This window comes from Salmo trutta, chromosome 20 (genome assembly GCF_901001165.1).
Source record: "Salmo trutta chromosome 20, fSalTru1.1, whole genome shotgun sequence".
In the NCBI taxonomy this organism is placed as follows: Eukaryota; Metazoa; Chordata; class Actinopteri; order Salmoniformes; family Salmonidae; genus Salmo; species Salmo trutta.
The window spans coordinates 30,592,509-30,605,796 of NC_042976.1; the positions used below are offsets into that span (position 1 = coordinate 30,592,509).

At 47.7% G+C, this 13,288-nt stretch overlaps 1 protein-coding gene across 4 annotated transcripts in view; it reads left to right on the top strand.

Annotated features, from left to right (window-relative positions):
* LOC115155834 (interleukin-1 receptor accessory protein-like 1) overlaps positions 1 to 13,288 on the top strand; it is a 333,713-nt gene that overhangs the window by 160,666 nt on the left and 159,759 nt on the right. For all 4 annotated transcript variants that reach the window (XM_029702809.1, XM_029702811.1, XM_029702810.1 and 1 more), the window contains exon 5: positions 6,429 to 6,582. In XM_029702809.1, coding sequence (XP_029558669.1) covers positions 6,429 to 6,582 — 154 coding nt within the window. The remainder of the gene's footprint in view (positions 1 to 6,428; positions 6,583 to 13,288) is intronic.

Consider the following 13,288-nt stretch of genomic DNA (forward strand, 5'->3'; position numbering starts at 1 on the left):
TCAAATCTTGGTTGAGAACCTCCTTCCCTCAGCCAGGGCATTGAAAATGGGTCGTGGATGGGTATTCCAGCATGACAATGACCCAAAACACACGGCCAAGGCAACAAAGGAGTGGCTCAAGAAGAAGCACATTAAGGTCCTGGAGTGGCCTAGCCAGTCTCCAGACCTTAATCCCATAGAAAATCTATGGAGGGAGCTGAAGGTTCGAGTTGCCAAACGTCAGCCTCGAAACCTTAATGACTTGGAGAAGATCTGCAAAGAGGAGTCGGACAAAATCCCTCCTGAGATGTGTGCAAACCTGGTGGCCAACTACAAGAAACGTCTGACCTCTGTGATTGCCAACAGGGGTTTTGCCACCAAGTCCTAAGTCATGTTTTGCAGAGGGGTCAAATACTTATTTCCCTCATTAAAATGCAAATCAATTTATAACATTTTTGACATGCGTTTTTCTGGATTTTTTTGTTGTTATTCTGTCTCTCACTGTTCAAATAAACCTACCATTAAAATTATATAGTGATCATTTCTTTGACATTGGGCAAACGTACAAAATCAGCAGGGGATCAAATACTTTTTTCCCTATGTGTACAACCTGTCTAACCTTCCAACCGTACTACAGTAGTGATCAGATACATACATTCTGTCTGACCTTGCTGCACTGACATGACCTTCATTAACTTTTAACCATGTGTACAGCCTAAATGTTGCATTCCTTACGCTCCAAACATCAGAAAGCTCAAACTCAGCTAATAGACCAGACAAGACAAGTGGCTGACCGCAGATGAGGTTCTTCAGCAGTGTGATCAATAGTAAAATCCACAGTACAGTTCCAGTCTCCCCCGAAAACCATACACCCCTCTTGGTCACACTGTCTTAAGGTTTCCTTTATTTGATCAAATACAGCAATATGCTCTGTATCCTTATTAGGAGCATAAACATTGAAAAAAAACAAATAAAAAACCCATAACCTCCGCCTTGACTAATATAACCCGTCCCTTGACAATCTCTGTTGTAGATACCACAGTCACCCCTAAGCCTGAGGAAAACAAGATTACCTCCCCAGCACTGAAATTAGTACCATGACTGAGTATCTGCTGCCCCTCCCACCACATACCCCAGTCAACCTCATTAGCCTCATCACTATGTGTCTCCTGTAGAAAAACTCCATGAAGGCTTTTCTGTTTTATTACTTCTAATTCCCAAGCCCTCTTATTCCCGTCCCTTCCACCATTAATATTGAGAGAACCTACCCTTAGTACCTCCATGTAGAAAAGAGAAAGGAAAAGCAGAAGAAACCACAGAGAAACAAAGAGAAAAAAGAAGACACCCTATGAAGCATGATCATCATCATTGTTTTAATTTTCTCTTAACCTGACCACGTTCCCACTTCCTTTTGCTGCCGTAACAGCAGTAACACATTTCCTCAAGCAAAAACGCTTCTTCTCACTCAACTGGTCTAACCCCACCGTCTTCTGTAACATCACAGCTGACCTCACAAACTTATCAACATAGAAAAAATCGGCCATTTTGACAGATTTCCCAAAAGTCTGATCCAGGAACCCATTTACCTCCTCTAGATTGTAAATTGAATCGTCACCAGCTGCTATCATATCAAGAGAGACGTCCATATCCTTCTCCTGATCCTCCTCAACTGAGTCCACAGACCCCTGACTCTCCTCACCCACATCCCTCTCAACACTCCCCACTTGCATCCCATCACTCATACTGGGCATCTCCTCCACTACCTGGGAGACTAGCCCCAACTGAACCCCCTCCTGTACCCCATTACTCGTAGTGGGCATCTCCTCCACTACCTGGGAGACTAGGTCCACATGAACCCCCTGCTGTACCCCATTACTCATAGTGGGCATCTCCTCCACTACCTGGGAGACTAGCCCCACCTGAACCCCCTCCTGTACCCCATTACTCATAGTGGGCATCTCCTCCACTACCTGGGAGACTAGCCCCACCTGAACCCCCTGCTGTACCCCATTACTCATAGTGGGCATCTCCTCCACTACCTGGGAGACTAGCCCCACCTGAACCCCCTCCTGTACCCCATTACTCATAGTGGGCATCTCCTCCACTACCTGGGAGACTAGCCCCACCTGAACCCCCTGCTGTACCCCATTACTCGTAGTGGGCATCTCCTCCACTACCTGGGAGACTAGCCCCACCTGAACCCCCTGCTGTATCCCATTACTCGTAGTGGGCATCTCCTCCAATACCTGGGAGACTAGCCCCACCTGAACCCCCTACTGTACCCCATTACTCATAGTGGGCATCTCCTCCACTACCCGGGAGACTAGCCCCACCTGAACCCCCTGCTGTACCCCATTACTCGTAGTGGGCATCTCCTCCACTACCTGGGAGACTAGCCCCACCTGAACCCCCTCCTGTACCCCATTACTCATAGTGGGCATCTCCTCCACTACCTGGGAGACTAGGTCCACCTGAACCCCCTCCTGTACCCCATTACTCATAGTGGACATCTCCTCCACTACCTGGGAGACTAGCCCCACCTGAACCCCCTCCTGTACCCCATTACTCGTAGTGGGCAACTCCTCCACTACCTGGGAGACTAGGTCCACATGAACCCCCTGCTGTACCCCATTACTCGTAGTGGGCATCTCCTCCACTACCTGGGAGACTAGCCCCACCTGAACCCCCTACTGTACCCCATTACTCGTAGTGGGCATCTCCTCCACTACCTGGGAGACTAGCCCCACCTGAACCCCCTCCTGTACCCCATTACTCATAGTGGGCAACTCCTCCACTACCTGGAAGACTAGGTCCACATGAACCCCCTGCTGTACCCCATTACTCATAGTGGACATCTCCTCCACTACCTGGGAGACTAGGTCCACCTGAACCCCCTCCTGTACCCCATTACTCATAGTGGGCATCTCCTCCACTACCTGGGAGACTAGCCCCACCTGAACCCCCTCCTGTACCCCGTTACTCATAGTGGACATCTCCTCCACTACCTGGGAGACTAGCCCCACCTGAACCCCCTCCTGTACCCCATTACTCGTAGTGGGCAACTCCTCTACTCCCTGGGAGACTAGGTCCACATGAACCCCCTGCTGTACCCCATTACTCGTAGTGGGCAACTCCTTCACTACCTGGGAGACTAGCCCCACCTGAACCCCCTCCTGTACCCCATTACTCATAGTGGGCATCTCCTCCACTACCTGGGAGACTAGCCCCACCTGAACCCCCTCCTGTACCCCGTTACTCATAGTGGACATCTCCTCCACTACCTGGGAGACTAGGTCCACATGAACCCCCTGCTGTACCCCATTACTCATAGTGGGCATCTCCTCCACTACCTGGGAGACTAGGTTCACATGAACCCCCTGCTGTACCCCATTACTCGTAGTGGGCAACTCCTCCACTACCTGGGAGACTAGCCCCACCTGAACCCCCTCCTGTACCCCATTACTCATAGTGGGCATCTCCTCCACTACCTGGGAGACTAGGTCCACATGAACCCCCTGCTGTACCCCATTACTCGTAGTGGACATCTCCTCCACTACCTGGGAGACTAGCCCCACCTGAACCCCCTCCTGTACCCCATTACTCATACTGGGCATCTCCTCCACTACCTGGGAGACTAGCCCCACCTGAACCCCCTCCTGTACCCCATTACTCATACTGGGCATCTCCTCCACTACCTGGGAGACTAGCTCCACCTGAACCCCCTCCTGTACCCCATTACTCGTGGTGGGCAACTCCTCCACTACCTGGGAGACTAGCCCCACCTGAACCCCCTCCTGTACCCCATTACTCATAGTGGGCATCTCCTCCACTACCTGGGAGACTAGCCCCACCTGAACCCCCTGCTGTACCCCATTACTCGTAGTGGACATCTCCTCCACTACCTGGGAGACTAGCCCCACCTGAACCCCCTGCTGTACCCCATTACTCATAGTGGGCATCTCCTCCACTACCTGGGAGACTAGGTCCACATGAACCCCCTCCTGTACCCCATCACTCGTACTAGGCATCTCCTCACCAGTCTGGGGAAATGGCTCCTCAGATCCGTCCTTACCTCCTACAACAATATTTTTCTGCTGCATAACAGACGCTATGTTCCCCTCTGGTACAAGTTGAAACTCTGTACCCTCAACACGGACAACTTGTTCTTCAGCAACAGGTGCTTGTGGCTGCTCTACCACTGTCAGCCCACCTCTCCCTACATCAGTGGGCCCAGGCGTTACGAGGCCCACCTCTCCCTACATCAGTGGGCCCAGGCGTTACGAGGCCCACCTCTCCCTACATCAGTGGGCCCAGGCGTTACGAGGCCCACCTCTCCCTACATCAGTGGGCCCAAGCGTTACGAGGCCCACCTCTCCCTACATCAGTGGGCCCAGGCGTTACGAGGCCCACCTCTCCCTACATCAGTGGGCCCAGGCGTTACGAGGCCCACCTCTCCCTACATCAGTGGGCCCAGGCGTTACGAGGCCCACCTCTCTCTACATCAGTGGGCCCAGGCGTTACGAGGACCACCTCTCCCTACATCAGTGGGACCAGGCGTTACGAGGACCACCTCTCCCTACATCAGTGGGACCAGGCGTTACGAGGACCACCTCTCCCTACATCAGTGGGACCAGGCGTTACGAGGACCACCTCTCCCTACATCAGTGGGACCAGGCGTTACGAGGACCACCTGCGCCCCTCCCTCCGCCTTCTCCCTTTTCGGGCAAGCATCTCGCTTATGGCCAACATCCCCGCACTCAAAACACCATTGACTACCCGTACTAGCACAAGCCATATACAGTCTGTTGTCATACTTGACTTTAAACGACAACTCTAAAGTCTGCCCAGGTGAGCCCAAAAACATAAACACCTGTCACCGAAACAACATAACCTGTTTCAGAGCCTTGTGTTTGAAACGACATAACCTGTTTCAAAGCCGGGTGTTTGCAACCCAACGCGACAGTCTTAATTGAACTTGCAAACTTCCCAAAGCGCAATAACTGGCGCTCCAATAGCTCATTGGGAATAAACGGCGGTACGTTCGAAATCGTTACCCTTGTTGACGGAGAAAAAAGCAGCGTAACTTGAATAAACATTCCTTTAAGAAGTACGCCGTGCTCAACCATATGATCAACAAGACGCTCTTCTTTAAGAAAAACCACCACCGCTTTATTCATCCGTGACGCATAAGAAACATTCTCATATCCTACCTTCTCTCCCACGGCAACCAGAAACTCCTCCACGGTGACAGTAGCTTCAGTAACACACCTAAAGCCGTGCCAAAGCAGGGCAATTTCGACAAGAAAAACAATATATTTAATTCTACAACAACAAATAAATAAGATAAATAATCAGCTTAATCATGTATAGAAAAAGAAAAACCACCAAGAAAAGTAAAACAAGAAGGAAAAAACAGGCGATCTTACTCCAGACAACACTCACACTCGCTCATACAATTCCCAGCATGCACCACACACTCCCAGCATGCAGAGAGAGAGAGAGAGAGAGAAAAAGTGTGTGTGTGTCCTCTAAATGCTCCTAGCCTAAGATATCTATTATCTGACTCTCGAGTTACCTTTCTCACCTGAGTTCTCCCCTGTTGAGGTCAGGCATGGCCTGCGGATCACAGCGCGCATCCCAGGGAGCGGCCCAGGCCAAACTAATCAAAGGCAGATCAGTGGTAGATTAGCCAGTCGGACTCGACCTCCAGGTTTTCCCAGAATTCAATTAAGGCTTGGATAATGACTGGGAGCGCTGGAACCTGGAGTTATTTGGATTGCTCTGCAGCCGAGCTGATTGAATTCCGAGGGTTGCCGCGAGCTACGGTGGAATAGAATCCTCTGAGCCAGAGTTGTCCCTGCCAGAGAGGGAGGAGAGTACCCGGAGTGTGGAGCCTATGTACACTCTGCCTATGCACACACACTCACACACAAACCACACATACATACGCACACACACATACATGCCACACACACACACACACACACAAACACATTATTTTGCCAGTGGAGACTTTTCAAATGACATTCTGTGTCCTTACCAGTCGGAGAATATTGAATCTGGAGTATCCAGTTCAGTGCAATACACTTCTATCAAATAAGTAGGATAACTTTTTCCATATGGGTTCTCTCTGGTTGGCAGTGATACACTATGCATTCCACTACTGTCTAGATAATATAATGACTCTGTTTGGTCTCCTCTTCCCCAATGTCCTTAACTGTAATAGATGCCACTATCCAAAGCAACTTAGCGTTGACAAATTCAATATGTGACCAATGCAGAAATCAAAGGCATCATGCATAGGCCACCTCAACAGAACCTCCATTGCTGTTGCTGGTGTTCATGAGATAACAATCCAACCTGTTCTCTACGTTATGGGAATTTCATGTGTCTCAGTGTCAATAGCACTATAACCCCATGTTGTATTGTGTGTGTTCGTGTGTGACCAGGAGTGTCGTCCTAAGCAGTGGCGGGCCTCCATCCTCCAGAGAAGAGACTCTCTGTCCATCAGAGAGGTCAAAGAGGACGATATCGGCAACTACACCTGTGAGGTCACCTTCGGTGGCTTCGTGGTACACAGGACCACTGAGCTCACCGTCACAGGTAAGATGGAGGGTGGGATGAAGCGGTGCACTTCTTTACGATATCACTTCCTCTTCCTGCAGCGCTTTTTGACTTTTCTCCATTCTACTGTTTTGCATTTGTGTTGTATGTTGTAGGTGATTCTCTCTCTCACACACACACACACACACACACACTCTCTATAGTGCTGTGACCTCCTGCTGGTGTGTTAATTGATGTTGAAGTGTTGGCCCGTAATGCATATCTTGGTCCAGATCAGCACTTTACAGCCAAACACTGCTAAGCCCCTTCCACACAGAAAGCTAAAGAGCCAGGACCAAGGTCAGGGAGACACACACACATACAGGCCCGCATCCGTGAATACACACACACTTGCATACACACATGCTTGCATACACACATACACATCTGAATGCTTGCACACACGTATCAAACACGCAGACATATGCACAAACACACCAACACACACTTACGTAAGTCTTCTTTTTATGTAGACCAACCACCCGTGCTCAGTCAGCCCTAGCTGTAGGGTGAGTTCCAGGGTTAAGGGCACGCTGTGCTTGGGGCAGCCCAGGTGTGTTCTCTATTGGCTGGGCAGGAGGCAGTGGATTGTGGGACCCTGCTGGGTCAACTGTGCTGATTAGGGTTGACGGAAAGGTGACGTTTTTCTTTCCCCCATTCGCTCTCTATCCATTTTCTCTCCTTTTCCTCTTTCTGTCTCTGTCTCTCTCTCTCTGTCTCGCTCTCTTTCTCTATCTCTCTGTCTCTGTCTCTCTCTCTCTGTCTCGCTCTCTTTCTCTATCTGTCTCTGTCTCTCTCTCTCTCTCTGTCTCTGTCTCTCTCTCTCTGTCTCGCTCTCTTTCTCTATCTCTCTCTGTCTCTCTCGCTCTCTCTTTCTCTCTCTCTGTCTCTCTCTGTCTCTCGGTCTCTCTCTCTCTCTATCTCTCTCTGTCTCTCTCTCTCTCTCTCTCTGTCTCTCTCTCTCTCTCTCTCTGTCTCTCTCAATTCAATTCAATTCAAGGGGCTTTATTGGCATGGGAAACATGTGTTAACATTGCCACAGCAAGTGAGGTAGATAATATACAAAAGTGAAATAAACAAAAATTAACAGAAAACATTACACATACAGAAGTTTCAAAACAATAAAGACATTACAAATGTCATATTATGTATATATACAGTGTTGTAACAATGTACAAATGGTTAAAGTACAAAAGGGAAAATAAATAAGCATAAATATGGGTTGTATTTACAATGGTGTTTATTCTTCACTGGTTGCCCTTTTCTTGTGGCAACAGGTCACAAATCTTCCTGCTGTGATGGAACACTGTGGTATTTCACCCAATAGATATGGGAGTTTATCAAAATTGGGTTTGTTTTCGAATTCTTTGTTGATCTGTGTCATCTGAGGGAAATATGTGTCTCTAATATACATTGGGCAGGAGGTTAGGAAGTGCAGCTCAGTTTCCACCTCATTTTGTGGGCAGTGTGCACATAGCCTGTCTTCTCTTGAGAGCCATGTCTGCCTACGGCGGAGATTAACCTGACCCAAACTTAATAGCAAGGCTATGCTCACTGAGTCTGTACATAGTCAAAGCTTTCCTTAAGTTTGGGTCAGTCACAGTGGTCAGGTATTCTGCCATTGTGTACTCTCTGTTTAGGGCCAAATAGCATTCTAGTTTGCTCTGTTTTTTTGTTAATTCTTTCCAATGTGTCAAGTCATTATCTTTTTGTTATCTCATAATTTGATTGGGTCGAATTGTGTTGCTGTCCTGGGGCTCTGTGGGGTCTGTTTGTGTTTGTGAACAGAGCCCCAGGACCAGCTTGTTTAGGGGACTGTTCTCCAGGTTCATCTCTCTGTAGGTGATTGCTTTGTTATGGAAGGTTTGGGAATCGCTTCCTTTTAGGTGGTTGTAGAATTTAACGGCTCTTTTCTGGATGTTGATAATTAGCGGGTATCGGCCTAATTCTGCTCTGCATGCATTATTTGGTGTTCTACGTTGTACGCCGAGGATATTTTTGCAGAATTCTTCATGCAGAGTCTCAATTTGGTGTTTGTCCCATTTTGTGAAATCTTGGTTGGTGAGCGGACCCCAGACCTCACAACCATAAAGGGCAATGGGTTTTATGACTGATTCAAGTATTTTTAGCCAGATCCTAATTGGTATGTCTCTGTCTCTCTCTCTCTCCCTATCTGTGTCTCTGTCTCTGTCTCTCTCTCTCTCTCTCTCTCTCTCTCTCTCTCTCTCTCACTGTCTCTCTCTCTCTCTCTCTCTCTGTCTCTATCTCTCTGTCTCTCTCTCTCTCTGTCTCTCTGTCTCTATATCTCTCTATCTCTGTCTCTCTATCTCTGTCTCTATCTCTCTCTCTCTGTCTCTCTCTCAGGAATCAGAATGTTGTATTACACTGCCATTGCAATATGACCTGATCTGGTTACTAACACAGCTTTTCTAGGCCTGTTTAAAATCCTGCGTGTCCTGTGTGTATCCTGATTCACTCCCAGGGTTAGTTCTGCTTGGCCAGCGGAGAGATGCTGAGCTCTTGTCACTGGGTTAGTTCTGCTTGGCCATTAGATACAGACAGGGATGGAGCACATGTATCTGGAATACAATGCAATAATGAATTGAGGCAGATAGAGAACTCCATTTCTCTAGTTCCTCTAATTGCTTTTCACTGTGTCGACTACGGCTCCAAATAAGTTTGTGTGTGTGTGTGTGCGTGCGTGCGTGTCTGCATTGAAATGTTTCTTTTTGCGTGTGTGTGTCTGATTTGTATCCCCTGTGCTGTTTATTTGTAAAGCTGGTCATTGCTCTTGTGCGATGTGGTACAGATAGGACACAGGGAGCCGCTACTGTCTCACTGAGATGGAACAGGGAGATATACACCACTCCTCCAACAACACCTTCCTTTGGACAAGGCAGGGGCGTGATCCCAGAAACCAAGCTTCCTAATAGGTTGACTCAGTGATTGATGGCCAGTGTTTTATCCCCGGCAGAGCTCAATAAGTATGAGGCCGATAGGAAATAGATACACTGCATCTCTTTTTATCACCTCGCCCACATCACGCCAGTGGGTTTGAATGTGTGTGTTCACGTGCTTGTGTGTGTGATGGTGCGTTTGTAGTACGGTATGTTCAGCACAGTGTGTTCTGCATGTCAGAGTGCTTGTGTGTTTTATTTATTTATTTCTACAGTGTGTGTGTGTGTGTGTGTGTGTGTGTGTGTGTGTGTGTGTGTGTGTGTGTGTGTGTGTGTGTGTGTGTGTGTGTGTGTGTGTGTGTGTGTGTGTGTGTGTGTGTGTGTGTGTGTTAGCATGTCAGTATGACCTCCATGTAATGGTTGAGGCCATTAAAGCTTTGTGGAGGTTATAGATACAGAGCACCTGGCTAATGGATGTAAAGGAGGGATATAGAGAGAGAAAGAGTGAGAAAGAGAGAGTGAGAGCAAGAGAGAGAGATTTGAGAGAGCAAGGAAGCAAGCAAATTGTTACATTTAACATAGAATATCACTTTTTCTCTCCCTGTCCCTCTCCTTCCCTCTCGTTCTCTCTCTGTGTTTCCCTTCTCACTCTCCCTTTTCTCTCCCTGTCCCTCTCCTTCCCTCTCGTTCTCTCTCTGTGTTTCCCTTCTCACTCTCCTTTTCTCTCCCTGTCCCTCTCCTTCCCTCTCGTTCTCTCTGTGTTTCCCTTCTCACTCTCCTTTTTCTCTCCCTGTCCCTCTCCTTCCCTCTCGTTCTCTCTCTGTGTTTCCCTTCTCACTCTCCTTTTCTCTCCCTGTCCCTCTCCTTCCCTCTCGTTCTCTCTCTGTGTTTCCCTTCTCACTCTCCTTTTTCTCTCCCTGTCCCTCTGCTTCCCTCTCGTTCTCTCTCTGTGTTTCCCTTCTCACTCTCCTTTTTCTCTCCCTGTCCCTCTCCTTCCCTCTCGTTCTCTCTCTGTGTTTCCCTTCTCACTCTCCTTTTCTCTCCCTGTCCCTCTCCTTCCCTCTCGTTCTCTCTCTGTGTTTCCCTTCTCACTCTCCCTTTTCTCTCCCTGTCCCTCTCCTTCCCTCTCGTTCTCTCTCTGTGTTTCCCTTCTCACTCTCCTTTTTCTCTCCCTGTCCCTCTCCTTCCCTCTCGTTCTCTCTCTGTGTTTCCCTTCTCACTCTCCTTTTCTCTCCCTGTCCCTCTCCTTCCCTCTCGTTCTCTCTCTGTGTTTCCCTTCTCACTCTCCTTTTTCTCTCCCTGTCCCTCTCCTTCCCTCTCGTTCTCTCTCTGTGTTTCCCTTCTCACTCTCCTTTTCTCTCCCTGTCCCTCTCCTTCCCTCTCGTTCTCTCTCTGTGTTTCCCTTCTCACTCTCCTTTTTCTCTCCCTGTCCCTCTCCTTCCCTCTCGTTCTCTCTCTGTGTTTCCCTTCTCACTCTCCCTTTTCTCTCCCTGTCCCTCTCCTTCCCTCTCGTTCTCTCTCTGTGTTTCCCTTCTCACTCTCCCTTTTCTCTCCCTGTCCCTCTCCTTCCCTCTCGTTCTCTCTCTGTGTTTCCCTTCTCACTCTCCTTTTCTCTCCCTGTCCCTCTCCTTCCCTCTCGTTCTCTCTCTGTGTTTCCCTTCTCACTCTCCCTTTTCTCTCCCTGTCCCTCTCCTTCCCTCTCGTTCTCTCTGTGTTTCCCTTCTCACTCTCCTTTTCTCTCCCTGTCCCTCTCCTTCCCTCTCGTTCTCTCTGTGTTTCCCTTCTCACTCTCCTTTTCTCTCCCTGTCCCTCTCCTTCCCTCTCGTTCTCTCTGTGTTTCCCTTCTCACTCTCCTTTTCTCAGTGTGCATAAACCTCTCGTCCTCTGTGTATATATGACAGCTTGGAAGAATATCTCCACTTCCTTGTTTATTTGACGTTAGAGCACCTCAGTTCTGACAGAAAACATGCTGGGCTCATAAGAGGTACAATACGCCTGCTGGAATTACACTTCAATCAAATGTACTGGCAAAACACACACACACACAATAACACATACGCATGCATGCACACACACACACACAAACACATACACACATTTACAACTGCTTGAGGTCCCTTTCCCCATGTTCACAGTAATGGAGTGTCAGTGACTCGTCAAAAACAACGGGGAAGTAATTTTGTGTGACACACAGGTCTGATAGTGGGTAGTGTTCCCTATCCTAACCTTAACCATTAGGGGGTGTGACAAAATACATTATCCTGGATGAGTTGTTTGGCGTCAGTAAACTCTGAAACACAAAAGCCCTGTTGAAACACAAAAGCCCTGTTGTAGAAGTGTAAGCCAAGTCTTTACAACACGGGACCGCATCTCCATTCCTGCTGGTTTTCTTTTCTATCTTGTAGTTAAATGACTGATTTAATGTTGCTGATTAGCTCACCACTCACCTGGTGTCAAAGGTCCCTGGTGTGAATCAATCCCTGATTAGAGGGGAAGGGTGGACAATAGCAGTGGTGAGGACCATAGTGGAATCTTCCGGTCTATGAGCAACATCAGGGTTTCACCAGTGTTCTCCAGGGTTGTTTTACGGCTTCTTTTAGTTTGGTGTAAAAACAAAACACATGCTATCATTGATTGGCCAGATATTTCAACCACATGGTTACCCAGGTGTTAATCAGTCTCTGATTGAAACACAAGGCTAAGAACTAGCAGATACAGCAGCCGTAGTGTACCAGATACTGTATGTTCACTCCTGCTTTACACCAACCCAGTAAAGACTAGGAATCTATGCTCGGTCAGGCCTGCGTCATAAGCTAGGGACGTTTCTCTATTAAACCTACCACAATATACCATAGAACCATTTCATCTCATTAAAATACTATACCATTAGGCAACTTGCCCTATTAAATGCATACTGCAGGGCTAGAGTAAGATTGTCTCATATCAGCTGTATGGTGTCGGGTCCTTTCCATTGTTAAAACCGATCCATCTTCTCCTCGAGTGGGCGTGAGATGATCTACCTTTTATCACTTCCTGATAAAACCGCCACATCCCGGAGGGCAAGCGTAAAAGGCCAAACTTCATTTGGCGGACTAATGTTGTAGTTTATTTAATAAGCTAGGAGGATGAAGGAGGTCATTAAGTTTAACTGGTCTTAAACACAGCGCAATACAGACTTCCCTCCGCTGTAACCCTAGACTGATCTGGAGAGAGAGAGTGTGTGTGTGTGTGTGTGTGTGTGTGTGTGTGTGTGTGTGTGTGTGTGTGTGTGTGTGTGTGTGTGTGTGTGTGTGTGTGTGTGTGTGTGTGTGTGCCTGTGTCTGTGTCTGTGTCTGTGTCTGTGTCTGTGTGTGTACTGTACATAAAAAACATAGGTTCATTAGGAAGGGTGATGGTTCTATGTGGAACTATAATGACTCAAATCACCCTTTAAGCTCTTCAATGGTTCTTTACAGTTCACAAAAGGGTTCTTTACAGTTCACAAAAGGGTTCTTTACAGTTCACAAAATGGTTCTTTACAGTACACAAAATGGTTCTTTACAGTTCACAAAAGGGTACAGTTCACAAAATGGTTCTTTACAGTTCACAAAATGTGTCTTTACAGTTCACAAAAGGGTTCTTTACAGTTCACAAAAGGGTTCTTTACAGTTCACAAAATGGTTCTTTACAGTTCACAAAATGGTTCTTTACGGTTCACAAAATGGTTCTTTACAGTTCACAAAAGGGTTCTTTACAGTTCACAAAAGGGTTCTTTACAGTTCACAAAAGGGTTCTTTGCTCTTTTAGTGATAATGCAAATGTAGGGGAAG